General features: G+C 39.5%; 1 protein-coding gene and 1 pseudogene across 5 annotated transcripts in view; one reads left to right on the top strand and one right to left on the bottom strand.

Moving 5' to 3' along the window:
• Positions 1–27,144, bottom strand: part of ERC1 (ELKS/RAB6-interacting/CAST family member 1) — a 545,652-nt gene that overhangs the window by 343,419 nt on the left and 175,089 nt on the right. For all 4 annotated transcript variants that reach the window (XM_023182988.1, XM_023182991.1, XM_023182990.1 and 1 more), the window contains 4 exons: positions 12,014–12,151; positions 10,614–10,754; positions 9,249–9,389; positions 1,715–1,908 (listed from right to left, as the gene is read on the bottom strand). In XM_023182988.1, the coding sequence (XP_023038756.1) occupies positions 1,715–1,908; positions 9,249–9,389; positions 10,614–10,754; positions 12,014–12,151 (614 nt within the window). The remainder of the gene's footprint in view (positions 1–1,714; positions 1,909–9,248; positions 9,390–10,613; positions 10,755–12,013; positions 12,152–27,144) is intronic.
• Positions 26,027–26,642, top strand: LOC111520318 (annotated as a pseudogene). Its single transcript, XR_002724636.1, has one exon. The product of XR_002724636.1 is annotated as a 60S ribosomal protein L17 pseudogene (transcript).

The following is a 27,144-nucleotide window of genomic DNA, read 5'->3' as shown; positions in this document are numbered from 1 at the left end:
AGTGCTTTTTCCAACTTTTATAAGAGTTACATTCTGTGGAAAGAGTAGATCATTTATAACTCTTTCTCAAAATGCGAGAAATACAGTGACTAACAAAAGCTGCTATTTGGTGTGCTTTGGATATCAAATACAGACTTAGTCCTATTTCTTACTCTCCTTCAGTTCACATCCATCTCTCAAAAATCAATATTGGCGCCAAAAATGAATCAAAAACGTTTTCAAGTAAGCTGCCTGGAACAGCAAGCAATAATTTCAAATGTAGATTTCTAATAAGAAATTAAACCATAAAACTTATTCAAGGAATTTCTTTTCTGAAATATATTTAGTGGGAAGTCACTAATCAATCAAAAGCACCACATTTTAATATCTATGCAGTACTGCTGCAGATTTCAGGCCTTTCCATAAGCAAAGAGAGGCATGTATTCACGTAAGTACGTAAGGGGTGAGGGGGTATATACGCATGCATGCATGTGTGTGTTGCGGGGAAGGGTGCAGTATAAAAATGAAGACATAACAAATGCACATAATCTAATCTTGAGGCTATTTTAATTTTAAAATTCTGACCTAAAAAATTTTATTCATATGTCTTATCCAGAACTGAACAAAATGAGTAGAGTTAATATCAAAATAAAAGGAAGTAAGTAACCAGGTAATCAGTCCGTGTTATTTACACTTTCAGTACAGTGAAGGAGAACTGTGAAGGTTAGACTTTGTAGTTTTGGTTTCTTGAAAATTAAAATTCTATGACTATAAAATAGGAAAAAATAACTTCAGAGGACAATATCAAGTCTACCACTAACCCCAAAACTTTAAAACTTAGTAAAAAATTTATGGAAGTACTCTAACCCTTCTCAGCCTTCAAGATCATTAAAAAAATATATTCTTAAGGATCAGTCCCCAAAAGGCCAAGTAGATTAATGACGCCATTCTGTCACTGTCAGTCCTTCTGGCTGTTCAGAATATAGGTGATCAATAAAGTTCTACTGGCAGAGTTGTTTCTGCATACTTTTAAATTTATATTAAATATGTGGTGTAAAAGAAGAGGTCAAGAGGCACATGCTTGACCTTTAGCATACAATAATAAGAAAACACACCAAAAAAATTCTAGGAGACCTGTCTGCCTAGATCTGTTCAAAACAGAATATTTTGAAGAATTCCAAGTCAGAGACAGCTTCATAAAAAACACATTCGTGGCTCCTAAATCGTCCTCAAAGCGTCTCTCCTTCTAATTTTGATCTAATGCACTGAAGTAACAGTTTGTTTTTCAACAATAAAAATTATGAAAAGTCTAAAAATTTATAGCCCAAAAGAGCATTAGCTGAACAACAAATGTCTAAACCAGTGATAAAAGATTGACTCCTTATGCTTGAGGATCATTTGGTCATTACGTACAGAAATTAAAAAGTAGACATTTGTCCTCTCTTGATTTGCCAGTTAAAAAAAAACGTTAATTTTAAATTAATGAATACTTTCTCTTTTGCCAATCGATGATGTTACAGTTCATAGCTTCCCAGTTTATTCCCATTCTATGTTGCCTTTTAGATACCGCAACAAAGAACGTACACTGACCTAGAAGAAAATGCAGCTAATACAGTAACAGCAAGAACTCGAGAACCTAAATTCAGAGTCAGATACTGAAAAAGTATGTCCCCAAAAGTATACTTTTAAAACCATACTTTAACCTCAGGAGTCCCAGTCAGCTTCCCTTTCTTACCTTTCCAACTCAGCTATCTTCTTATCTTTGTCATTCTTCTCATTTTCCACCTCCTTCAAGATTTCTAAGAGTCGATCAACTTCTGCCTGGGCCTTGCTAGATTCATCTTTGTACCTGGTGATCTCTCTCTCCAAATGCTGTATACGGTCACTCATCTCTGGACTGGCTCTGGCTTCCAGTGCTGCCTCATGCGCCTACAAAGAAAAGCATTTCAATCCTATCAGATACACACAGGTGGCAATGGGCAAACTATGTCCCAAATAATGATTTATATTCCAATTTAAGTACAGAATTATCAAATATCTAACAGCTAGTTTGCAACTTATAAGGTTTTTATCTGCTTAAGTATTATATACACAAATATTAGTAATAAACGGAGAATTATCTTAGGTTCCAAGTAGATTAGTTGTTTTAAATAATACATCTCTGAATATTATTAAATCAAAAATCATCATAAGCCAAAAGATGCTGCAGAGTTTACTGAGACAAACTAACAAGTCATTGGACTGTTGTTATTGATCCCTCCAAGATCATATCAAAAGGCTACACCAGGGACTCACTGCTGATCGTATAGCCGGACCAGTGCAGAGACCTAATTCCCACTAGACCCTAACTTGCATTTCCATTTCCTATATGCTGCTTTACCTAACATGTGTGAATCACATACATGGCCTTGGGTATCTAGAATCATACAGATACTGTGAGTGTGATGCCATAAAAATGTGAGTTAGGTTAAGAAAATAGCTGCTACCATCACACAGGTACCTCCCTCATGCAAGGACTAGAGAATTTACAAAATAATATGGGACAAACAAATGAATTCAGAAATCAAGAATCGCACTTAAGGATGGGCTCTGTGGCTTGAGCCTGTAATCCCAGCACTATAGGAGGCCCAAGCACGGGGACTGCTTGCAGCCACAAGTTGAAGACCAGCCTGGGCAACACAGCAAGACCCCATCTCTATTGGAAAAAAAAATTGTTTAAAAAAATTTTTTTAAAAAGAACCACACTAGGCCGGGCGCGGTGGCTCAAGCCTGTAATCCCAGCACTTTGGGAGGCCGAGACGGGCGGATCACGAGGTCAGGAGATCGAGACCATCCTGGCTAACACGGTGAAACCCCGTCTCTACTAAAAAATAGAAAAAACTAGCCGGGAGAGGTGGCGGGCGCCTGTAGTCCCAGCTACTTGGGAGGCTGAGGCAGGAGAATGGCGTAAACCCAGGAGGCGGACCACTGCACTCCAGCCTGGGCGACAGAGCAAGACTCCGTCTCAAAAAAAAAGAAAAAAAGAACCACACTAACATCTGAGAAAAAAATGTTTATTCGGGATCCTATAAAAGTCAACTAATATTATTAATGCATTCTGGAATACAAAACAGTTTCAATAATTACAAACTAATTTTCCAGTCCTTAATTGTCTTCTGGAATCTCTAAAGCCATGTATGTATAACGTATTTAATGAGAAGACAAAAGCTAAGATGTTTTATTTTTTCTTATTCAATAGACAATATATTTAGTCCCTTAAAATGGTGTGAAAAACTATTAAAGGAGAAAATATATATTCTTAGCAAATATTTCAGAAAGCTCTGAAGCAAAGTACCTTAAGTAAATGAGAAATGTTTACATAAATTGTATTAAAACGCTTGGTGAAAGTAACAGCTATACTTTTAAGACAAGTCATTTCCTAAGTTTGTTTAAGGCTTCACACGTGTAGAAAAAATCTTTTATCTGTCTTAAATATAGGCTTCCCTAACACTTAACCTTGATATACATATGAAGTATATTTTAAGAAACAAAAATCATGTAAGTCTGGAAGATAAGAAGAGATCACTCTTCTGCACTGAAAGTTATCCAATGTCTAAAATCAGTTGTTTCATGTGGTTTCCCAGTTTTTGAGTTGTTAATTGTAGGAGGGAAATTCCTGTAGCAGTCAGTCCTTCATGGGCGGGAGAAGGCTATAAATACATCTAACAGAAAAGGAGCGAGAAAAGAAGAGTATAAGGAGTACCAAGATCAGGAGACATTTCAATAGAAAGCTGATCATATGACACATAAAGAGAGAGGACAACAAAGGGGAAGAGACTGACGATGCAAACAAAAGCAGAAGTAACTGAGAAAACTCTTAGTATCCACAAAGAAAGAAGGTGATGAAATAGACAATAGGAGGCAGCTTGATGTAGGGGCACAAAAGACGATTGTGTAAACAAACGTGAAGGCCAGCTGCCATTTAATGTCACTGAGATAACTGATTTGTAACAATTTATTATAAATTATTTACTACAACTCCACAAATATAACTACTGCATATCAGCATTCTGGGCCTTCATACATGCTAGTGAGTCCTTACTTTGAGGTGTCAGCTTAGAAAGTGTCAGTTCTGTTAGGAGGTGCTCCATGACCTGGACCTGGGTTAGCTCTCTTTGATATAAGCTTCCCTCACACCATGTGATTTCCTACAATTACCTTCTTAAGTGTCTATCTTCCTGACAGAGGCAATAAATTATGAGCCAAGGGACAGGTCTGCCTTGTCCACCACTCTATATCCTCAGTGCACAGTGCAGTAACTGTCAAGAGTAAAAACTCAGTTATTTGTAGAAAAAATGAATATGGAGGCCGGGCGTGGTGGCTCACGCCTGTAATCCCAGCACTTTGGGAGGCCGAGACGGGCGGATCACGAGGTCAGGAGATCGAGACCATCCTGGCTAACACGGTGAAACCCCGTCTCTACTAAAAAATACACAAAGCTAGCCGGGTGAGGTGGCGGGCGCCTGTAGTCCCAGCTACTCGGGAGGCTGAGGCAGGAGAATGGCATGAACCTGGGAGGCGGAGCTTGCAGTGAGCTGAGATCCGGCCACTGCACTCCAGCCTGGGCGGCAGAGCGAGACTCCGTCTCAAAAAAAAAAAAAAAAAAAAGAAAAAGAAAAATTGAATATGCAAAAGCAGTGGGCTAGTTTCCATTTGATTTAAAACAGTCCCTAGGTCTAAACGGTAGGAAAAGAAAAATGATGGGGAAGAGGAGAAATTAATCAGTAATTAAATACAAGCGCATGATTAAATGTAGCCAGAAGATGATTAAGAATATCAAATGAGGCCAGGTGCAGTGGTTCACGCCTCTAATCCCAGCACTTTGGGAGGCTAAGCTGGGAGAATTCCTTGAGCCGAGGAGTTCAACACCTGCCAGGGTAACATAACATAGTGGGACCTCACCTCTACAAAAAAATAATAAAATAATAACAATAAAGATAATAAAAGAATACTAAATGACAATCTTTAAAGACAAAATAAAGCTAGGAAAAAAAATCAAAGATACTATAAACCTTCCCTTCCCTTATGACAACAAATTCTGTATCAGAGTAGTTGATATCTACACTCCTGCTGAGTTAATTTGTACTTTAAAATAAAATTCTAAGAAATTTAAACCACCTTAACGATCTTTACAACTTTATAAATTGTAATACAAACTCAAAACACGGCATTATTTTTCACATCAGTGTTATAAACATCCCTTTAAAATGAACTTCTAAGCCAGGTGCAGTGGCTCACGCCTGTCACCCCATCACTTTGGGAGGCTAAGGTGGGTGGATCACCTGAGGTCAGGAGTTTGAGACCAGCCTGGCCAACATGGCAAAACCATGTCTCCACTGAAAGGTACAAAGATTAGCCAGGGGTGGTGGTGCGCACCTGTCAGCCCAGCTACCTGGGCGGCTGTGGCACAAGAATCGCTTAAACCCGGGAGGTGGAGGCTGCAGTGAGTCCAGACCGTGCCACTGCACTCCAGCCTGGGCAAGAGTGAGACTCTGCCACAAAAATAAATAAAAATAAAATGGTTTTCTAAATTGTGGAATATGACATTGAATTCAAGATGTAAGCATTTCTTCTGTCCATAGAGTCACTTATCATGGTATCAATATGAAAGGCATTTTCTGGATGAAGGTGTTTAATTTCATGGCTTCACTTTCTTCTCCCCTTTCTTATCCATTACGTTCTAACTATGCGTTAACCTATGCTTTAAAAATGCAGATCATCTATACACCTTGCTTTTAGAATGTGAAAAGGTCAAGAAGATTCAGAAGCAAAAGCTACAAACTTTAGTGAAATAACAATATTTGTATAAAATGTCACCTTTGGACAAGAGAAACTGACGTAACAGTGAATAATCCTCCTTAAAATACTGAGTTAAAGGTTAAGCTCTCCATCCACAGGCCTTGTTCTCCTGAAAAATGCCTACCTTTAACATTATTAAAACCTCAGTACTCATACACCGGAGGCAGATTTTGTTCTTTCGTATTTCATACATGTTATAGTAAAACATGTAAGATTGCAAAACCATGCAGATAATCATATTCCCACAGAAATCAACATTTTCACCACATAAGCTATTTAATGAGAAAGTAAAGACTAAGACAAGTTTTTTTCCTTATTCAATAAACAACAAAACATATTCAGTCCCTTAAAATGGTTTCAAAAACTATTAAAGGGGTAAACATCCATACTTAGGAAAGCTCTGATCCAAAGTACTTTTGGGTAAAAGAGAAACATTCATGTAAATTTTGTTAAACGCTTTGTGGAAGCAACAGAGGTACTTTAAAGATTAAGTCCTCTACCAATTTCTTTTGTTTCAGGTTTCATCAGTTGTCAAAATTCAGTTAGTACGCATGGCCTTTATAAAAGACTCTATTGGCAGATATACGATTTAATGTGTTAGCAAAACTGTACCCTAAACTGGTGTGGCTAAAAGCCACAGCAGGGTGGCAATAAAAGCAACAAGAAGCAGTCCTGAATGAATTAACTCACTAGGAACAGAACAAAACACAGCAGAAACGCAAACACTTTCCAAAGCATGAGGAAAAATTTTGGTCTTAGAGAACCTTTTCTATTTTGTAGTCACCTCAATATACTTCAGAGAGGAATCATTTAAAAAAAAAAAAAAAAAAAACCTAGAGTTCCTGTTTCGGGAAGGGAGAGATGAGAAGGTTAAGTATATTCATTTATCTATAGGGTGATAAAAATGTCATTCACATAAAAGCCAGAAAAAAACTATCAACTGGGACTTTATGGCAACACTTGGCGAGGCCACTCACTGGCTCGGATGAGAGGCTCCACACTACTACAGGACGATGAAGACGGGAAGAAGCATCAGGGAGAAAAGAAGACAGAAAAGTAGAGAAAATGGTTTTAAGGCCAGGCGCGGTGGCTCAAGCCTGTAATCCCAGCACTTTGGGAGGCCGAGACGGGCGGATCACGAGGTCAGGAGATCGAGACCCTCCTGGCTAACACGGTGAAACCCCGTCTCTACTAAAAAAAAAAATACAAAAAATTAGCCGGGTGAGGTGGTGGGCGCCTGTGGTCCCAGCCACTCGGGAGGCTGAGGCAGGAGAATGGCGTGAACCCAGGAGACGGAGGTTGCGGTGAGCTGAGATCCGGCCACTGCACTCCAGCCTGGGCGATAGAGCAAGACTCCGTCTCAAAAAAAAAAAGAAAATGGTTTTAAGAGTAGGATAATCAAGGGAAAGAAAATTAGTGGTTAAAAAATTTTTTAAAAGCTTCAACAACAAAAATCAGAGTATAGAAATAAATATTTCACTCTACAAGGAAAAAAAAAAGAATTAAGCATTTTAAAAATTCTGATAACTCAAGGCTGAGCATAGTGGCCTTGCTCCCAGCAATTTGGGAGGCCATGGCAGAAGGATCTCTTGAGGCAGGGGTTTGAGACCAGCCTAGGCAACATGGCAAGATCCCTCTATTTAAAAAAAAACAAAAGGCTGGGTGTGGTGGCTCACGCCTGTAATCACAGCACTTTGGGAGGCCAAGGTGGGTGGATCATGAGGTCAGGAGTTCAAGACCGGCCTGGTCAACAAGGTGAAACCCCGTCTCTACTAAAAATACAAAAATTAGCCAGGCGCGGTGGCGCACGCCTATAAACCCAGCTACTATGGAGGCTGAGGCAGGAGAATCACCTGAGTCCAGGAGGCAGAGGTTGCAGTGTGACGAGATGGCGCCACCGCACTCCAACCTGGGTGACAGAGTGAGACTCTGTCTCAAAATTAACTTAGCCAGGTGTTGTGGCATGGGTCTGTTGTCCCAGCTCTTTGGGAAGATGAGGCAGGAAGATCACTTAAACCCAGAAGTTTGAAATCACAGAAAACTATGATTATGCTACCGCACTCCAGCTTGGACGACAGAGCAAAATCCTGTCTCCAAAAAACAAAGAAAAAAAGACAAAAAAAATCTGGTATCTCAAAAGCTGAGTTTCAATCCTTTCCTTAATAAATTCTGAGGACATTATCTCATACTGAAGACATGGAATGCCAATATTCAGATACGGGATATAAATTCTTAAGCTATAAATAGGTCAAAAATGACTTCTATTATCATTACCTTAAGACCAGTCATTTCCCACTCCAAACAAAACAGCGAAGAAATCTACTTTAAAAATTTCAATGATAAGCACAGGCTTTTGAATAAATGTAAATTACAACACTAATACTACACCAGTAATAGTTTTCAAGAAAATATGCCAAATAGTCCTTCATGTAAATATACATATAAGCTGTAAACCAAAAAATAGACCCTAATGTAGAAGGTGAAGATAACAAAATTCTAGGCCTCATAAGCTGCTATGAAAAATTAAAAGTATAACAAATAAAAAAAACTTTCTGACAACATGTGCCCTGTCTTTAAAAAAAAATGCTAGGAAATTAACATTCTCCAAAATGAGATAAAATCTGAAACAGGATATTTAACAATTGTTCTGAGTCTCAGATCTTACTACATAAGTTAAATCAGAAAAAAAGCTCTCACTTAGTCTTCTTTTTTGTGTATGTGAGATGGAGTCTTGCTCTGTTGCCCAGGCTGGAATGCAGTGGTGTGATCTCGGCTCAATGCAACCTCCGCCTCCTGGTTTCAAGCAATTCTCTTGCATCGGCCTCCTGAATAGCTGGGATTACAGGCCCACACCACCACGCCTGGCTAATTTTTTTTGTGTTTTTAGTAGAGACGGGGTTTTGCCATGTTGGTCAGGCTGGTCTCAAACTCCTAACCTCATGATCTGCCCGCCTCGGCCTCCCAAAGTGCAGGATTACAGGCATGAGCCACTGTTTTTTCTTTTTTTACGAGATGGGGTCTCACTCTGTGGCACAGGCTGGTGTCCAACTCCTGACATGAAGTAATCCTCCCACCTCAACCTCCCAAGTAGCTGGAATTACAGGCACGAGTCACCGCACCTGGCAGAAGTCTGATTCTAATGGAAGAAAAATATCAGGTAACTGAGATTTTTTACACTGTGGTCTCATATTTTACCCACGAGGGAGCTGCATATTTTAATCTTTCTCTGAACTGTCAATTTTCAAAGACTTGGGGGATTATCTTGAATAAAATAAAGTAGGATAAGAATGCTAAGATAATTAATTCAGGTATACATGGTATTTTAATTTTGGGGGATTATTACTCCATTGGTAAATTATTTCATATAAACATGCTAAGGCTATGCTCTTATTTAAAGCAAAGCAAAAAAAACGTAAAAAATTTTCTTTAACCTTTTTCAATTGTGATTCCATTTTCAGACACTCCTCCTTCTTCTGCTCCAAAGCAATCTCTAGTGTCTTAAGCCGTGAGTCCTTTTTCAGTCCTGAGGATGCCAGAGAAGAAGCATGCTCTTTCAGATCCAGAAGTGAAGCCTAAAAGAAGCAACACACATCTAGAATAAATAACTATAAACGAAATAGAGATTTAAAATTCTAAATTTATCGTGGTAGCTGTAATTTCCTTTCCATTACCAAATGCTGACATATTTCCATTTCAAGGAAATTCATCATGAAATATAAAACAATATTAGCTCTAGTTTTCAACTCTTAACAAATAAGATGGATTCTCAAGAAATACCAATTGAACAGTGATTTAAAGAGTTCTGTCAATACATACCCATTCTACAAAATAAACCAAAGTAGATCAAGTTTTGTGAATGTAAGTAGTCAAACCTCAGTACCTACATTAACTTAAACAAAAAACATTTTTCAGCCAGATACCTGTAATCCCAGCATTTTGGGAGGCTGAGGCAGGGGGATCACTTAAGGCCAGGAGTTCAAGACCAGCCTGGGCAACATAGCAAGACCCTGTCTTCACAAAAAAATTTTTACCTTAGCTGGGCATGGTAGTACACGTATAGTCCCAGCTACTTGGAAGACTGAAATAGGAAGATCCCTTGGGCCCAGGAGTTCAAGACTGCAGTGAGCTATGATAATGTCACTATACCCCAGCCTGGGCAACAGAGTGAGACGCTCTCTCTTAAAAGAAAAAAATAAATAAATCACATTTTTCCCTATTAAAAGAAAAATTCTATTAGGAATTTAAACTTCCATAACATTTCCTAAAGGTATTAGAAAGAAAATCCATGGAAAGATGCTAAAGCTCATGCATTATCATCTTCTGATTACATAGCATGAGGCATCTTTGCTCTTTAGGTCATATTAACAGGATTCGCCAAAAGCAAGATCCAAGTAGATTAAGTCACCCAATTTAATAGCTGTTGTGTTCTTTGATAGCTCCTATACATGAAATTTCCTTCTTTTGCATATTCCTATCTGTCAACTTTCTTATCTTTAGCACACTATTTCTCCAAATGTATGTGAGCTTCAGTTACTTTAGGTCTATAAAAATATTAGTAAGTAAAAAACCAACATAAAACATAGTGAGTAACACTTAGAAAATGAATGAACCAATCCACTATGTCTCTGCAAAGCTTTCTGAAATATTCCTTAAGGTATTCACAAAAAGCCTGCTAAAAGAATATTTAGAAAATTTTCCATCGAATACTTTTGTACATGCATTATGAAAACACCAACAACATACAGACACGTGCAATGATTAAGCAAACAAGCTAATTCCATTTTGGTGAGCTTAACCTCTTTCTCTGAAAGGTCGCCTTGCAATAGGCTGACTTTTTCCTTCAAGTCTTTAAGATCCTTTTTGTAGTTATCAATTTCCTCTTGCTTCTCTCGCTCATCTCTGTCCCTCTGCTCCTTTAAGCGTTCAATTGTCCGCTCCTGATGAGAGAAAATATCAACATGTGAGGAAATTCCCTTTTGCACTTATATGACTGTAACTCTGCTTTTAGCTGATAAAATTTCAAATTTCTATGTTCAAAAGACAATGGTAAGTTTTTAAAGAATCCACCTTTTTTTTTTTGAGACAGAGTTTCGCTCTTGTTGCCCAGGCTGGAGTGCAATGGCACGATCTCGGCTCACCGCAACCTCTGCCTCCCGGGTTCAAGTGATTCTCCTGCTTCAGCCTCCCAAGTAGCGTGCCACCACACCTGGCTAATTTTGTATTTTTAGTAGAGACAGGTTTTCTCCGTGTTGGCCAGGCTGGTCTCGAACCTGTGACCTCAGGTGATCCGCTCGCCTTGGCCTCCCAAAGTGCTGGGATTACAGACATGAGTCATCATGCCCAGTCAGAATACACTTTCTAAATAATTCATCCTTCTTATTCATCTTGCCATAACAAGGATGTAGCTTTATTCATTTCAATCCCAAGGTTTCTTTTAATCTCAACTGGTATTTCATACCACTGAAGTATTCTTTTGGAATATTTCCGTTTATTCAATTTCCAGGTAACTAAAAGCTTACATATACACCCTAAGGGCAATAACTAGCAAATATTTCTTCTGTATATATTATTCACATGTCGCCTACAAGGCAATGGAAACAACTCACAACTCACAAACCAAAAAGGGGAAATGGGAAAGATGTTGATATACTGAGTTTAAAATATAAAGGAAGGTAAAGAAAAGAGAAATCATCAGAACTTTCTGTCAACAGACACTCAAGAAGTCTGAAAATGAGAGCAATTTGGCCAGGTGCAGGGACTCATGCCTGTAATCCCAACACTTTGGGAGGCCGAGGTGGGTGGATCACTTGAGGTCAGGAGTTCAAAACCAGTCTGGCCAACATGGCAAAACCCCGTCTCTACAGAAAACACAAAAGATTAATTGGGCATAGTGGCTCATGCTTGTAATCCCAGCTACTTGGGAGGCTGAGGCAGGACAATCGCTTGAAACTGGGAGGTGGAATTTGCAGTGAGACAAGACCACGCCACTGCCCTCCAGCCTGGGCACAGAGTGAGACTCCATCTAAAAAAAACATAAAATAAAATAAAAAAATTTCGCCTTCACACTACGTATGTCAGCAACAGCACACAGCAGTTCTTTTCCCTTTTGCCCACAGGGATTTCTTTTGTATTCTACATACAGTCTTAGATTAATGAGAACGCAGAAAACGTGTGTGGACTCAGGGCAGTCACTCACTTTCTCTGCAAGGGCCTCCTCCAAGGTTGTCAAGGCAGTGTCAGTGTTGGTGGTGTCAGCCTGCAAGGATTTGACCCGTTCTTTCAAGCTGCTCATCTGCTTTTCCTTATCTCTAAGCTGCTCTTGAAGATTTTCAATCTAAATGCACATAAATATTTAAGGGAAAAGAGAGGACATTTATAAAAACACAGCAGCACAATCAAAATCATTTCAATTTGAAAACAGTTCAGGGTTGTCTGTGTGTGTGCGTTCTGTAGAAATCATTTAATCCTAAGAGTTTCAGAATTACATGCAAAACCTTAAATTTGTAGGCAAATTGAATTTGTAGGAATTTGTAGGCCAAACAAAAAAAAAAGGTACACACATGTATGGACACACACACACACACGCACTCCACACACATAGACACAAATCCCTAACAAAATAAGAAAAGTAGCTAGCAGAAAAGATTCAGTATAGAGATGGCCATGTAGAGAGGAAAGCCATGAGGACTAGAATTACTTCTAATATGACATTGTAAATGCCAAGAGGGATTCCTTGACAAAGAATAAAGGGAGGACAGAGAATAGAGGAGCTAAACAGCGAGAAAGACAAATCAGCTATATAAAGAAAAGGCTGTTCTTAAAGGCTAGTGTTATGTCAGTTTTATATTATCTTTTATCTAAGCAGCAAACATTTTCACAGCCATTTGTTCATACATACATGCATTCATTTACTTATATCATCTTTTATCTAAGCAGCAAACGTTTTTGTGGCCATTCATTCATATACACTTATATGCGCTCATTTACTCAAAAAACATTTATTGAATTCTTTATTACATGATGGACACTATGGATATGAAGAAAAATGAATAGGCTCATTTTTATTCCACTATGAGATGGTAAGAAAATGCATCATTACACAGCTGAAGCCAAGCTACAGAAGAGCTTGTGTACCAAGCTAAGGAGCCCAGACTTTATTCCAGAGAGAGGGAAGCCATTCGAGATTATAAGCACAGAAATGGTCTGGCCAATTCTGTACTTTAAATAAATAACAGTGCCAGTGTTGGCAGTGTCAGCATGCAAGGACCCGACCCATTTTTTCAACGAAAATTTAAGAGGACTTCGCATATAGACATCGAAAACCATTAGAGTTTGTATTAGTTCAGGCAAGATTATGGGGACTAAACATACTATGAGATAACATTGTGGAAATAGCACGTTATCACTCAAGCACAACAAGCAGCATGTTGTCACTCAAGTACAAGGAGACTCAAGTACAATAAAAAATAATTATTCAAGTATAATAAAAAAACAAGCAAAACTATAAGGAAATTCTGAGGAGTTATCCTCAATAAGCTAAAGGAAAATTATAAATAAACCAATTATTCACAAAGTTCATTCATTCACTATATACACACAAGTTCAAATTCCTGCCATAGATCAGGCGCTTTTCCAGTTGCTGAGGAAACAGAGCAATGAAAACAGACCAAATTCCTGCCTTCATGGAGCTTACATTCTAGTAAGGTAGATAAATGAATGATGGAAGGAGGGAGGGAGTGACTGAAGAAACGAATGAATCAATATAGCGTAGGGCAGAGATAAGTTCTACGGAGAAAAATGAAGCAGTAGAACATGATCACCGTCTCCTCTTGAGCTGATACTAGAACTACCTGATTTTTCTATCTGGTTTTCAAAATGCAAGATAAACATTATCTCCTCTAGGAATAGCTTGTTGTCCTCACTCTCACGAGAAAAACTTGATCATTGTCTGTACCCCATTAATGATACATATACATATATACATTACGTATAAATACACACTCCTCCATTCTTCCATGTATCTATATAATGATCACACATTTCCATTCCTCCATCTATCAATCATTATAGCACTGATCAATGTATGCAGCCACATTTAATTCTTTGTTTTATACATGCCTCCACAAGTAGACATGGATCCCGCCCCTCCATCTGTTTTGTACCTTCCTATACGGTACATTTCAGATCGTAGCAAACATTAATCAATAAATGAATAAAATATAAGTTTGGACTTTCATAAACTGTATTTAGGGATTCACAAAAACTCTTGCCAAGAACGGAATTACAAAACAATCCTGGATCCAATGGTCAGGTAGTTTCTTACATTAATTTAGTACAGCTCTTTAAGCTACCTCTCTAGAGTCAAGAAGAACTTGACAGGCAGAACAAAAAAGCTAAGAAAGAGATTTGGTAAGTTCAGAATAGGGTGCATGGATATGCTGAAGCTCACATTTCACTTGTTAACAAGGAGATAATCATGTGGGTGAACCACTGAATTGCCCAGTAAGAGACCAAAGCCTGTTGTAAGAATTGAGCTCATCCCAGATGGAAAGCAGTAGTCTTCCCTTGATTTAGTCAGATACTACTATTGAAATCTCATCTGGATCAACACTTAGGGAAACTCATAACCATTAAAGAGAATTTTGCCACTCAAAAATCCAGTACTCTATACACGGGTATACCTTCATTTCTTATGCTTTGCTTTATTGCTCTTCAAAGATACTGTTTTTTTACTAACTGAAGGTTCATGGCAACCCTGCGTCAAGCAAGTCTATCAGCACTACTTTTCAACAGCATTCTAACTTGGTATCTCTGTCACATTCTGGCAATTCCTGCAATATTTCTTTTTCATTATTACTGTATCTATTATGGTGATCTGTGATCAGTGATCTTTGATGATACTACTGTGATTTATTTGGGGTGCCATGAACTCTGCCTGTACGAGATGGTGAACTTAAGAAACGTTGCATGTGTTCTGACTGTTCCACGGATCAATCATTCCCTCTTCTCTCTCCCTCTGTGTCAGCCTTCCTATTCCTTAAAACACAACTGGGCCGGGCGCGGTAGCTCAAGCCTGTAATCCCAGCACTTTGGGAGGCCGAGACAGGCGGATCACGAGGTCAGGAGATCGAGACCATCCTGGCTAACACGGTGAAACCCCGTCTCTACTGAAAAATACAAAAAACTAGCCGGGCGAGGTGGCGGCACCTGTAGTCCCAGCTACCTGGGAGGCGGAGGCAGGAGAATGGCGGGAACCCGGGAGGCGGAGCTTGCAGCGAGCTGAGATCCGGCCACTGCACTCCAGCCCGGGCCACAGAGCGAGACTCCGTCTCAAAAAAAAAAAAAAAAAAAAAACACAACTACATTGAAATTAGGCCAATGCATAACCCAACAATGCCCTCTAAATAGTCAAGTGGAAGGAAAAGTCGCACATCTCTCACTTCTAGTTAAAATTTGGAAATGATTAAGTCAAATGCTACAAGCAGAGTTTGAAAAGTAAAAAAGATTAAGCTTAGTGAGGAAGGCATGTCAAAAGCCAAGGCAGGCTGAAAGCTAGGCCTCTGGAACCAAACAGTCAAGTCACTGAAGGAAATCAAAAGTGCCACTCCAGTGAACACACAAAAAACAAATCAACCTGATTGCTGATACGGGAAAAGTTTACTGGTTTGGATACAGGACCAAACCAGCCACAGCATTCCTCAAGCCAACGCCTAATCCAGAGCAAGGCCCTAACTCTCTTCATTTCAATGAAGACTGAGAGAGGTGAAGAAGCTAAAGGAGAAAAGTTTCAAGCTAGCAGAGGTTGGTTCATGAGGTTTAAGGAAAGAAGCCCTCTCCATAATCTAAAAGTGTAAAGTAAAGCAGCAAGTGCTGAAGGAGAAGCTGCAGCACCTTATCCAGGTCTAGCTAGGATAATCAATGAAGGTGGCCTCAACAAACAATGGACTTTCAATGCATCTGGTTGGTGCAAAAGTAATTGCAGGTTTTGCCATTGAAATTACTTTTGCACCAACCTAACAGATGAAACAGCCTTTTATCGGCAAAAGATGCCATCTAGAACTTTCATAGCTAGAGAGGGTAAGTCAATGTCTAGCTTCAAAGCTTCAAACATTAGCCGGGTGTGGTGGCCCACGCCTGTAATCCCAGCTACTCAGGAGGCTGAGACAGGAGAACTTTGAACCCAAAACGCAGAGGCTGCAGTGAGCCAAGTTCATGCCACTGCACTCCAGCCTGGGCAACGAAGCGAGACTCTGTCTCAAAAAGAAAAAAAAAAAAAAACCAAAGAAAACAAAGCTTCAAAGAAGAGGATGATGCTCTTGTTAGGGGATAATGCAGCTGGTGACTGAAAGCTGAGGCCAATGTTCATTTATCATTCTGGAAATCCTATGGCCCTTAAGAATTATGGCAAATCTGCTCTGCCTATGCTTTATAAAGGAACAATGAAGCCTGGATCAGAGCCCATCTGTTTACAACATGGTGTACTTGGTATATTAAACCCACTGTGGAGACCTACTGCTCAGAAAAAAAGATTCCTTTCAAAACATTACTGCTCATCAACAATGCAGCTGGTCACCCAAGAGCTCTGACAGAGAGGTACAAGGAGATCCATGCTTTTCCTACAACTGCTAATACAACATCCATTCTGCAACTCATGGATCAAGGAGTCATTCTGATTTCTAGTCTTACTATTTAAGAAACATATTTTCTAAGGCCATAGTTGGTGATTCCTCTAATGGATCTGGGCAAAGTAAACTGAAAACTTTTTGGAAAGGATCCACCATTCCCGATATCATTAAGAACATTTGTGATTCATAAGAGGAGGTCAAAATATCAACATTAACAGGAGATTGGAAGAAGTTGATTTCAATCCTCCTGGGTAACTCCGACAGACTCAAGACTTCAGTAGAATTAGTCACTAAAGATGTGGAAATAGCAAGAGAACCAGAATTAGAAGTGGAGCCTGAAGCTGTCACTGAACTGCTGCACCCTCATGATAAAATTTGAACAGATGGGCCAGGCGCGGTGGCTCACACCTGTAATCCCAGCACTTTGGGAGGCCGAGGCAGGCAGATCACTCGAGGTCAGGAGATCAAGACCATCCTGGCCAACATGGAGAAACCCCATCTCTACTAAAAATACAAAAAGTTAGCCAGGCGTGGTGGTGGGCGCCTGGAACCCCAGCTACTCGGGAGGCTCAGGCAGAAGAATCACTTGAACCCAGGAGGCAGAGGTTGCAGCGAACCAAGATCACGCCACTGCACTCCAGCCCGGGCAACAATAGCAAAACTCTGTGTCCAAAAAAAAAATTGAACAGATGTGGAGCTGCTGCTTCTGAATGAGTAAAAAGAGTTGGGTGTTTTTTTTTTTTTTAAGACAGAAACTACTCTTAGTGAAGATGCTGTGAACATTGCTGAAATCACAACAAAATATGTAGAATATTAATAAACTCCGTTGATAAAGCAGTGCCAAGGGTTGAGAGGACTGACTCTAATTTTGAAAGAAATTCTACTGTGGGTAGAATGCTATCAAATAGCACTTCACGATTCAGAGAAATCTTTCTTGAAAGGACGAGTCCATTGATGCAGCAAACTTCACTGATGTCTTTAAGAAATTGCCGGCCGGGCGCGGTGGCTCAAGCCTGTAATCCCAGCACTTTGGGAGGCCGAGACGGGTGGATCACGAGGTCAGGAGATCGAGACCATCCTGGCTAACACGGTGAAACCCCGTCTCTACTAAAAATACAAAAAACTAGCCAGGCGAGGTGGCGGGCGCCTGTAGTCCCAGCTACTTGGGAGGCTGAGGCAGGAGAATGGCGTAAACCCGGGAGGCGGAGTTTGCAGTGAGCTGAGATCCGGCCACTGCACTCCAGCCCGGGAGACAGAGCGAGACTCCGTCTCAAAAAAAAAATAAATAACTAAAAATAAAAAATTATTAAGAAAAAAGAAATTGAAACTAGAAAAAAAAAAAAAAAAGAAAGAAATTGCCACAGCAGCCCCAACCTTCAGCAACGACCACCCTGATCAGTCAGCAGCCACCAACACAGAGGCAAGACCCTATGCCAGCAACATCATGACTTGCTGACGGCTCAGAAAATCATTAGCGTATTTTGCAATACAGTATTTTTAAGTGATGCACATTTTTAGATATAACGCTATTGCATACTTAATAAACTACAATATAGTATAAACATAACTTTTACATGCTCTGGGAAGCCAAAAAATGTGTGTGACTCGTTTCATTGTGGTAGGGAACTGAATCTGCAATGTCTCTGAGGTATACCTGTATATACAGAACACAACGCCTTGGTGTTTACATGTTTAACCAGCTGTGCAGGTCATTCCAGTCGCTAACATATAGGCCTTACACAAAGAAAAGCTATGGCCATGCTGTTGATTAGACTTTCTTGTCAAGAAAGGGCAATACAAGAAACATTATTGGCTGGGCGCGGTGGCTCAAGCCTGTAATCCCAGCACTTTGGGAGGCCGAGACGGGCGGATCACGAGGTCAGGAGATCGAGACCATCCTGGCTAACACGGTGAAACCCCGTTTCTACTAAAAAATATAAAAAACTAGCCGGGCAAGGTGGCGAGCGCCTGTAGTCCCAGCTGCTCCGGAGGCTGAGGCAGGAGAATGGCGTAAACCCAGGAGGTGGAGCTTGCAGTGAGCTGAGATCCAGCCACTGCACTCCAGCCTGGGCAACAGAGCAAGACTCTGTCTCAAAAAAAAAAAAAAAAAGAAACATTATTTACAATGAAATTTCACAGAACCAACCAAGTTTTACAAGAAGATAGATTGGTTTTATGAGCCTACCTAATATACAAACACCCCTTACATATATAATAAGGATAATACCCTTCTTTCTACTCCATCGTCTGCATCTAGGGAGAAATTAAGGAATTAAAATGTTAACAATTTCACTTTTATACCTTATATGTAATTAAACTATTAAAGGAATCCATTATTCTTTGCTAGTAAACACTTCTGCTGATATATTCAGGTGCAGAAGCTGCTGAACCAGGTAAAATCCCGTCAGCAAGTTCTCGACAAGCTACTTTCTTTTTCAATTACCCACTCTAGACAGACAGACTGTTGAGTCGGAGAGGTGAAAAGGGATGGCTATTCTTAGAATCTTATTTACTTCTAAAAGAAGAGAAACAAACATTCATAGTGAAAGGATCTCACAAAATAAAAAAAGAACAGTGTACACTAAGATGACCTCCTCTGGGCAAGTTGCCGTCAGTGAGGAAGACCTGAAATAGACACAGATGGGTGCAAACCAGCTGTGCAAGCACCGAACAAACCCAAAACACGCAAGGGGTGGGAGGTGGGTGTGTCTATAAAAATACTTCTTTCCTTTTTTTTTTTTTTTTTTTTAATTATACTTTAAGTTCTAGGGTACATGTGCATAACGTGCAGGTTTGTTACATATGTATACATGTGCCATGTTGGTGTGCTGCACCCATCAACTCGTCAGCACCCATCAATTCATCATTTATATCAGGTATAACTCCCAATGCCATCCCTCCCCCCTCCCCCTCCCCCATGATAGGCCCCATTGTGTGATGTTCCCCTTCCCGAGTCCAAGTGAGCTCATTGTTCAGTTCCCACCTATGAGTGAGAACATGCGGTGTTCAAAAATAAAATAAAATAAAAGACCTAACCTAAAAAACAAAAAAACAAAAAAAAAAAAAAATACTTCTTTCCATTTATCCAGCATCATGATGGATAACATTCAAGCCCCACTGAAGGCTCCTGTGACATATCCTCACTTTCCTTGTGATCAAGGACCTCAGTTGATATGAGTCACTAACCAGCTGAAGTATGAATGTTACCACATTATTCTTGTCATTATTCTCTTCTTTTTCACTAAGCTAAAGCTGAGGTTATGAATGTTGTTTACTCTGATAGTCCCATACCATATTATTTCAGTATGTATTATGCCATTTTTATACAATATTCAGCAGAGATCCTATTCTACACTAAGTTCAATAATCCACAGGATCTGAAATACAAGATTTATAAGAAGCTTTGAACAGCCAAGAGAAAAACTGGATCCATTATGCACATACTAGAATATAAAAATCAAAATGATTGTTCAGAATCATGTTTAGAGGAAAAATACCCCTTTAATATGCTCGGTATATCCAGTTTTTACAAAGTCTCCATGGTTTAGGACTATAAACCACAGAATCCCTAGAAAACAGTAACAAGAACAACAATGATAACAGTGGCGGTGTGGAGGCAGATCACAGCAGCAGCCAACACTTAAACATGCGCCAGGTACTGGTATAAGGACTTTATATGTAATAATGATTGAAGCATCACTACGGGACTATGAGAAAATCACTAGGCAATCTAGCTCCCGAATCTACTCTTAATTACCACCCTATAAATAATACGTTTTATGGTGAAAAACTGAAAAAGTAATCACATAAAGCATCTTTCCATAAATGATCTTACGATTAGTGTTCATTCATATAGTATATCATTATTACGATCATGTATTTAAAATGTACCCCCTACTGAAGCAAAGAATAAAAGAACCCCCAAAGAATGAGGTACCAAACCACTGCAAATGGAAAAGTACATCCTTCATGGATGAAATATACATTTAATCACCATACACTAAAGCTGGTAGGCAGAGCCAAAGATACTTGACATAAGGATTTCAGGACCACGATGTTATTAAAATAATCTGTTTAGCCTAACTTTCAAGGCTAAAGGAAGCTACTTTATTTACAGACAGATAGACCAAGGAGGACTTGCTAATAAAACATTTAAAAGGTTTTTCTTCTGTTACACAAATTAGTTTTAAAATTGAAAATTAATAAAAGAATTGTTACAGAAAAGGATACATTTTATAATCCCATGGGTTTTTTTTTTTGTATAAACTCTCCCTGACATACAAAGAAATCACTACCATTAGCATGTATTCAATTTCTGTACAAGCAAAATTTCGTAGTGATCAAAGGAACTGGCATTTATTCCACACATCTGGGCCCTCAATGATAACAGAAGGGGGGTGATATCAAACAGGTTTATATATACAGTTTAGCATCAGAGATAATTATCACTGAGTAATAAACTCAAGCAATACCTATTTGTTTGTTCTGTTTTTGAGACAGGTCTTGCTCCGTCACCAAGGCTGAAGTGTGACAGTATAATTGCTGCTCACTGCATCCTCGAACTCCTGAGCTCGAGTAATCCTCCAGTCTCAGCCTCCAGAGTAGCGGAGACTACACATGCATGCCACCACACCCAGCCAATAGTTAATTTTTGTAGAGACGAAGTATTGCAACATTGCCCAGGCTGTTCTCAAACTCCTGGCATCAAGTGATCCTCCCACTGTGCCCTCTCAAAGCACTGGGATTACAGATGTAAGTCACTGTACCCAGCCCAAGGAAGAAATATTTTTAAATTAACTGTTTGGAGAAAGACGACATTATTCCTTAAAAATGACCTCTGTAATCATGGTACAGTTTTGTTTACTAGGGTGGAAAGAAACAGAAATAAAATAGTTACTTTATATACAGGCTTTCTTGTCCTCATACAATTTTCATTTTAACAAGAAAGAAAAACTGATGAAATCACAGGAAGTCTAATGCTGACTGCAATGCTACATAGCGAATTCATCAAATCTGCATACTAATTCCACATTGGCACAGATTTATTGACATCTTTTGTTTTGGCTTTTATCAGCACTGCCCAGTTGTCAGGAGCTATCATGTTTCAGTGTGGGTGATTTATTTCCAGTCAAGTGGAACTGATTACTCTGCCTCTGAGGCCCAAATCACCCGGTAAATGCAGAAGAGACATCCTCTAGGACACAGTTCTGAGGACGAGACAGTTCGAACACACTTCTTGCAATCCCCTGGCTCACTTTAAATATCATTTAAAGGAACATTTCTGAGGGTGCCTCCACAGTTCTCTGAAGTAGCGTCAGTTATTCGAAAAGGCTCTGACCTTTCCTTTCTCGGTTAATAATACCTTTCGGTATTGATGGCAGAAATACAGTCTGGATAAACTGGTCATAATCAGTTGGCAAAGAGGGATCTATAGTAATTAATAGTGAATTTTTCCTTTTCAGGTTCTAAGTCCCCTGATTTCTAGTCAACAGTTTGTCCACCATCAGACACTCAAACAAAATATACAAACAAGGCAAAACTATAATTTACCAAAAAAAAAAAAAAAAAAAAAGAATGTCTGACCCAGACTATTATGTTGACATCTAAATTCTGCTTCTCCACTTGTTTCCAGTGATGAGAAGCTGCAAGATTGACAAAACCATAAGAAACTCTAAGCAATGTTTTAAATTCGATTTGGGTTTTTAAAAGTTTTCATATCAGTATTCTCAATTACTGCTCATGGTCCTCAATAAGCCCAGCAAAATGTCGCCAGGCAGCAACTAATCTTTCCTTGCTTGGGTTTCCCTCTCAGTTGCGCTGTTCTCTCATAGTACGGATTACGGAGTGAATTATGGCAATGAGTGACTAGTTACGTGGCACTGAGCAATTTGCTTAATCTTTCTCATCACTTTAACTGTAAAATAAAAGACCATTAACATGTCTTTCGACTATAAAATATAACAATGTTCTTATAAGGAAGATGAGAACATTTAAAAAGTAATAAACTTCACCAGAGTACTACCATATTTTATCTTTAAAACTATTCAAATTTAATTACACAGGAATGGCATAGCCCTTAAGAAAATAGCTTTTCAGAGTCCACTGCTCCAGGCAGATTTTATTAATTGCTGGTAGGAAAGAAAGTTCCTTGGCAGATTTGTTCATGGTACAGATCATGGAACTATGGCCCTCTTGCATTAGAACAACCGGATAAAATGACACAAAAGCTGGTAAGACCAAAGTTCACTGCCAGTCAAGATCTGCCTGGTCGATAATTATGGAAAGTAGCTCAAACCTTTCTTTTTATATCTAGTCAGCATATATATAAAATTAACAGACCTCCCTGTGCTATAATTGCTCAAAAGACAAAGAGGGCACATAAATCCACAATGGCAATCCTTCTGTGGCATTAGCAATGATGAGATTTCACTGCGGCCCTCAATTCATATCATCTATGTGAATGGCTTCCCTTGAAGTTGTTCTGTTACAGTGGCTATCCAGGTAGCCTAGTCTCAGTTCACTACATTTTAGTGATGAGAGATCCAATATCTTTTTAAAAACTAAAGCAGGCACAAGAGGCTTAATTAAAAAAAAAAAATCCATTGTATTGTAATAATTTAAAAATTGGGAATAATTAAACACATAACAATAAAAGGCTGGCCAAATTCAATATGGTCTATCTACTGGGTGGAAAGAATATTATACCATTACAACTCATATTCTTGAGAATTAAGGATACAAAAACTTGTTTATTATACACTATTACATGAATAAGACAGGTCACCAAAAAGTATGAGTCATATTATACCAATTTCAAGTGAGGAGAAGTTTATTTTTACATAGATTTTTCCTTTTTATAGCTTTTCCATACTTTTCATATATTTAGAACGGACATCTATAATTTTAATGATAATGACAAAACCAAATATTTTCTAAATACAATCCAAGAAATCTTAGCAAAAGGGGATTCTCTTATCACATTCACCTGTCAACATGGAAAATCTCTAGGGGTTTCTGTGGGGCAGGTAAGCACCTGTAGTATTTAACCCATGCCTTTCACAAGGTCATAATGCGTATCAAGCTTTCAGAGATTGGGGGAGTTTTCTTCAATGCCAAAGAAAGACTGAGAGACACAAATAAATTCAAAGAAATCAAGACTTTCAAAAACTACCTGAATATAAGGTCTGAAAGAAATATGATGAGATGTTTCGAGTATTTTTAATTTAAATTCAAGTTCATCTCACTGAATTTTTATTTTCGCCAGGTCTACTTTTACGGGTTGAAAGAGGCTAACTTGTACTAATACCCTTCCCTATATTCTACCCAAGACTGGGTTTCCCAGGAAGTAGACCCTGAGATAGACATTACTATGCAAGAAGTTTATTAGAGTTTGTCTTTGGGATGAGTGTCAGTAGAAAGGAAGAGAAAAATCAGGATTGTACAGAGGGAGCAATTCAGCTGCCATGAAGCCCCAAAGGATTCTGACAACCCCATGAGGAGTTCTCAAGCTGTCGTCCCAAGTAGGGGAAAGGAGTTCAAGCCATGGTCCCTCACAAGGATCAATCACTGGATGTCCACGGGAGGGGCAGGCCCTCGGGCCAGGTGGTGTCTTTAGCCAAGACAATCTTGAGGGAAAGTTGAGGGCTTTCTGTCAATCACACTTCCAGTGATCCGGAGGAGTAAGTCCTTCAACACTCAGGAGAGAACCAGGTTGCACTGATCACTCTTTCCAGTAAAATTATAATTAACATGAAATTATAGTTGTCTTGAATTTCTGTTGTATTTGAACCATATACATATTTTATGATTTTGTGAAACCTAGAAACCAGTGTATATCACCAACTTGGTTGTTCCACAGATGGTGGGTGCTTTTATTTATTTATTTTTTCTTCACCACGTCATGATGAAAGGTGGGTGTTTTTCATCAGAAGTTCATGGATAAACCTTAAGGTGTATATTTTATCCCAGTTCACACAAACGAACTATGCACACTTTTACCTGGAGAAAGCCCATAGCTTTCATCAGACTGTCAAAAGCATAAGAGAAGTTACAAATCATTAATCTGTGGCATTCTTTTCAAGAATCCAGAATGTTGTTTAAAATGACCAGTCACAGCCGGCGTGATGGCTCACGCCTGTAATCCCAGCACTTTGGGAGGCCGAGGTGGGGCAGATCATCTGAGGTCAGGAGTTCAAGACCAGCTTGGCCAACATGGTAAAACCCCATCTCTATTAAAAATACAAAAAAATTAGCCAGGAGTGGTAGTGGGCACCTGTAATCCCAGCTATTTGGGAGGCTGTGGCAGGAGAATCACTTGAACCTGGGAGGTGAAGGGTGCAGTGAGCTAAGACTGCGCCACTGCACTCCAGCCTGGGAGACGGAGAGAGACTCCTCCTCCAAAAAAAAAAGACCAGTTACTTCATTGAAAGTTGTTCGCTTAGCTGCTTTATAAAAGTGCCAAATTTGGCCAGTGCAGTGGCTCACATCTATAATCCCAGCACTCAGGAGGCTAAGGCGGGTAGATCACTTGATCCCAGGAGTTTGAGACCAGCCTAAGCAACATGGCGAAACCCATCTCTACTACAAAAAATATTAACAATCAGCCAGCACTGAGGTAGGAGGATCACCTGAGCCCAGGAAGTTGAGGCTGCAGTGAACCATGATCGCACCACTACACTTCAGCCTGGGCGACAGGATGAGACCCTGTCTCAAAAAAATAAGAATACTGAATTTGCTGTATATAAAGGCAGAGTTCAACCTGAATGGGATGCAAGGAGAACAAATCCAAATGTCAGTCCCTTACCTATATGCAATGTATATAAGAAGCCGAAAGATTGACAGGGCACGGTGACTCATGCCTGCAATCCCAGCACTTTGGGTGGCCAAGGTGGTTGGATAACAAGGTCAGGAGATTGAGAACATCCTGGCCAACATGGTGAAACCCTGTATCTACTAAAAATGTAAAAATTAGCAGGGTGTGGTGGCACGTGCCTGTCGCCTGTAGTCCCAGGTACTAAAAAGGCTGAGGCAGGAGAATCCTTTGAATCCAGGAGGCGGAGGTTGCAGTGAGCTGAGATCACACCACTGCACTCCAGCCTGGGTAAAAGAACGAGACTCTGTCTCCAAAAAAAAAAAAAGAAAAGCCCAAAGATCTTACAGAATTTTGCCAATTTTTCTCTGTTAAATTACATGATTTTTCTAATCTGAAAAACTCCTTTAGGAAAAAAATTGTTAGGAGAAAAAAGTGAGGAAGTCTGGTAATTACAGGAAGATTAAACAGATAAAAAACAAAACATATGTCTGATTCTCGAAGCTATTTTCTGGTTAGGATATACATACATACTGGTGTAGCAGGAACAAGGAAGAGCATAAAAGGCAGATCCATCAGAGTCTGATTTAATAACTTCTTCACGTGGTTAGTTACTTCAATGTCTCAACTAGAGTTGACAGATACCTGGGCATCTAATCAAACAGCCATTCCCACAGATAAGAATGCAATGTAAGAGAATTCATGTCAAGTTATAAGCCGTTTTTAAGCAGAAAAAAAATATTGACTCTGCTTTAAAACTATGACCAGGCGCTCTTCCCCTAAGCGGCCTGAGGTAATCTGTGAAAATGGTTCGCTATTCACTTGACCCGGAGAACCCCACGAAATCATGCAAATCAAGAGGTTCCAATCTTCGTGTTCACTTTAAGAACACTCGTGAAACTGCCCAGGCCATCAAGGGTATGCATATTCGAAAAGCCACGAAGTATCTGAAAGATGTCACTTTACAGAAACAGTGCGTACCATTCCGACGTTACAATGGTGGAGTTGGCAGGTGTGCCCAGGCCAAGCAGTGGGGCTGGACACAAGGTCGATGGCCCAAAAAGAGTGCTGACTTTTTGCTGCACATGCTTAAAAACGCAGAGAGTAATGCTGAACGTAAGGGTTTAGATGTAGATTCTCTGGTCATCGAGCATATCCAAGTGAACAAAGCACCTAAGATGCGCCGACGGACCTACAGAGCTCGTGGTCGGATTAACCCATACATGAGCTCTCCCTGCCACATTGAGATGATCCTGACCGAAAAGGAACAGATTGTTCCTAAACCAGAAGAGGAGGTTGCCCAGAAGAAAAAGATATCCCAGAAGAAACTGAAGAAACAAAAACTTATGGCACGGGAGTAAATTCAGCATTAAAATAAATGTAATTTAAAGGAAAAAAAAAAAAAAAAACTATGACCAGGCACTTTTCCCCAAATCCTTTGTCTTTTTCTAGATATGTGTCTGTATATTTATTACTCTGACAAGTTCCTGCTATAGGAGCTCCTGAGAAACAACTAAGGACAATCTTCGTCAGAAGAGGGATCGGACCCTTCCTTACTGACGTGTTAATTATCATTTTTCAAGTTTAAAACGTGTGCTCAGTCAAAACACTCAACTAGAACTTGCAAGACTCTGAGAATATTAATGTGGCGTACTAACAACAGATGAAAAACAACACAGATAAGCACAAATCCTCAAATTATTCATTCAGTTACTTAAAAGCCCAAAGAAATAATGTTTAATAAGATCCAAAATTATTTCCACGATGTAAAAATACTACAATATAAGCCTTTGCATACGCCCATTTATATTACACCTTAGTACTTGAAAATTAAGCATTTATCCAAAGGCTATAATCTCTCAGGTCCACTTTTATTGTCTCCATAATAATGCT

The sequence above is a fragment of the Piliocolobus tephrosceles genome, chromosome 10 (assembly GCF_002776525.5).
Source record: "Piliocolobus tephrosceles isolate RC106 chromosome 10, ASM277652v3, whole genome shotgun sequence".
NCBI lineage: Eukaryota > Metazoa > Chordata > Mammalia > Primates > Cercopithecidae > Piliocolobus > Piliocolobus tephrosceles.
This window is presented reverse-complemented; position numbering and strand designations above follow the sequence as displayed.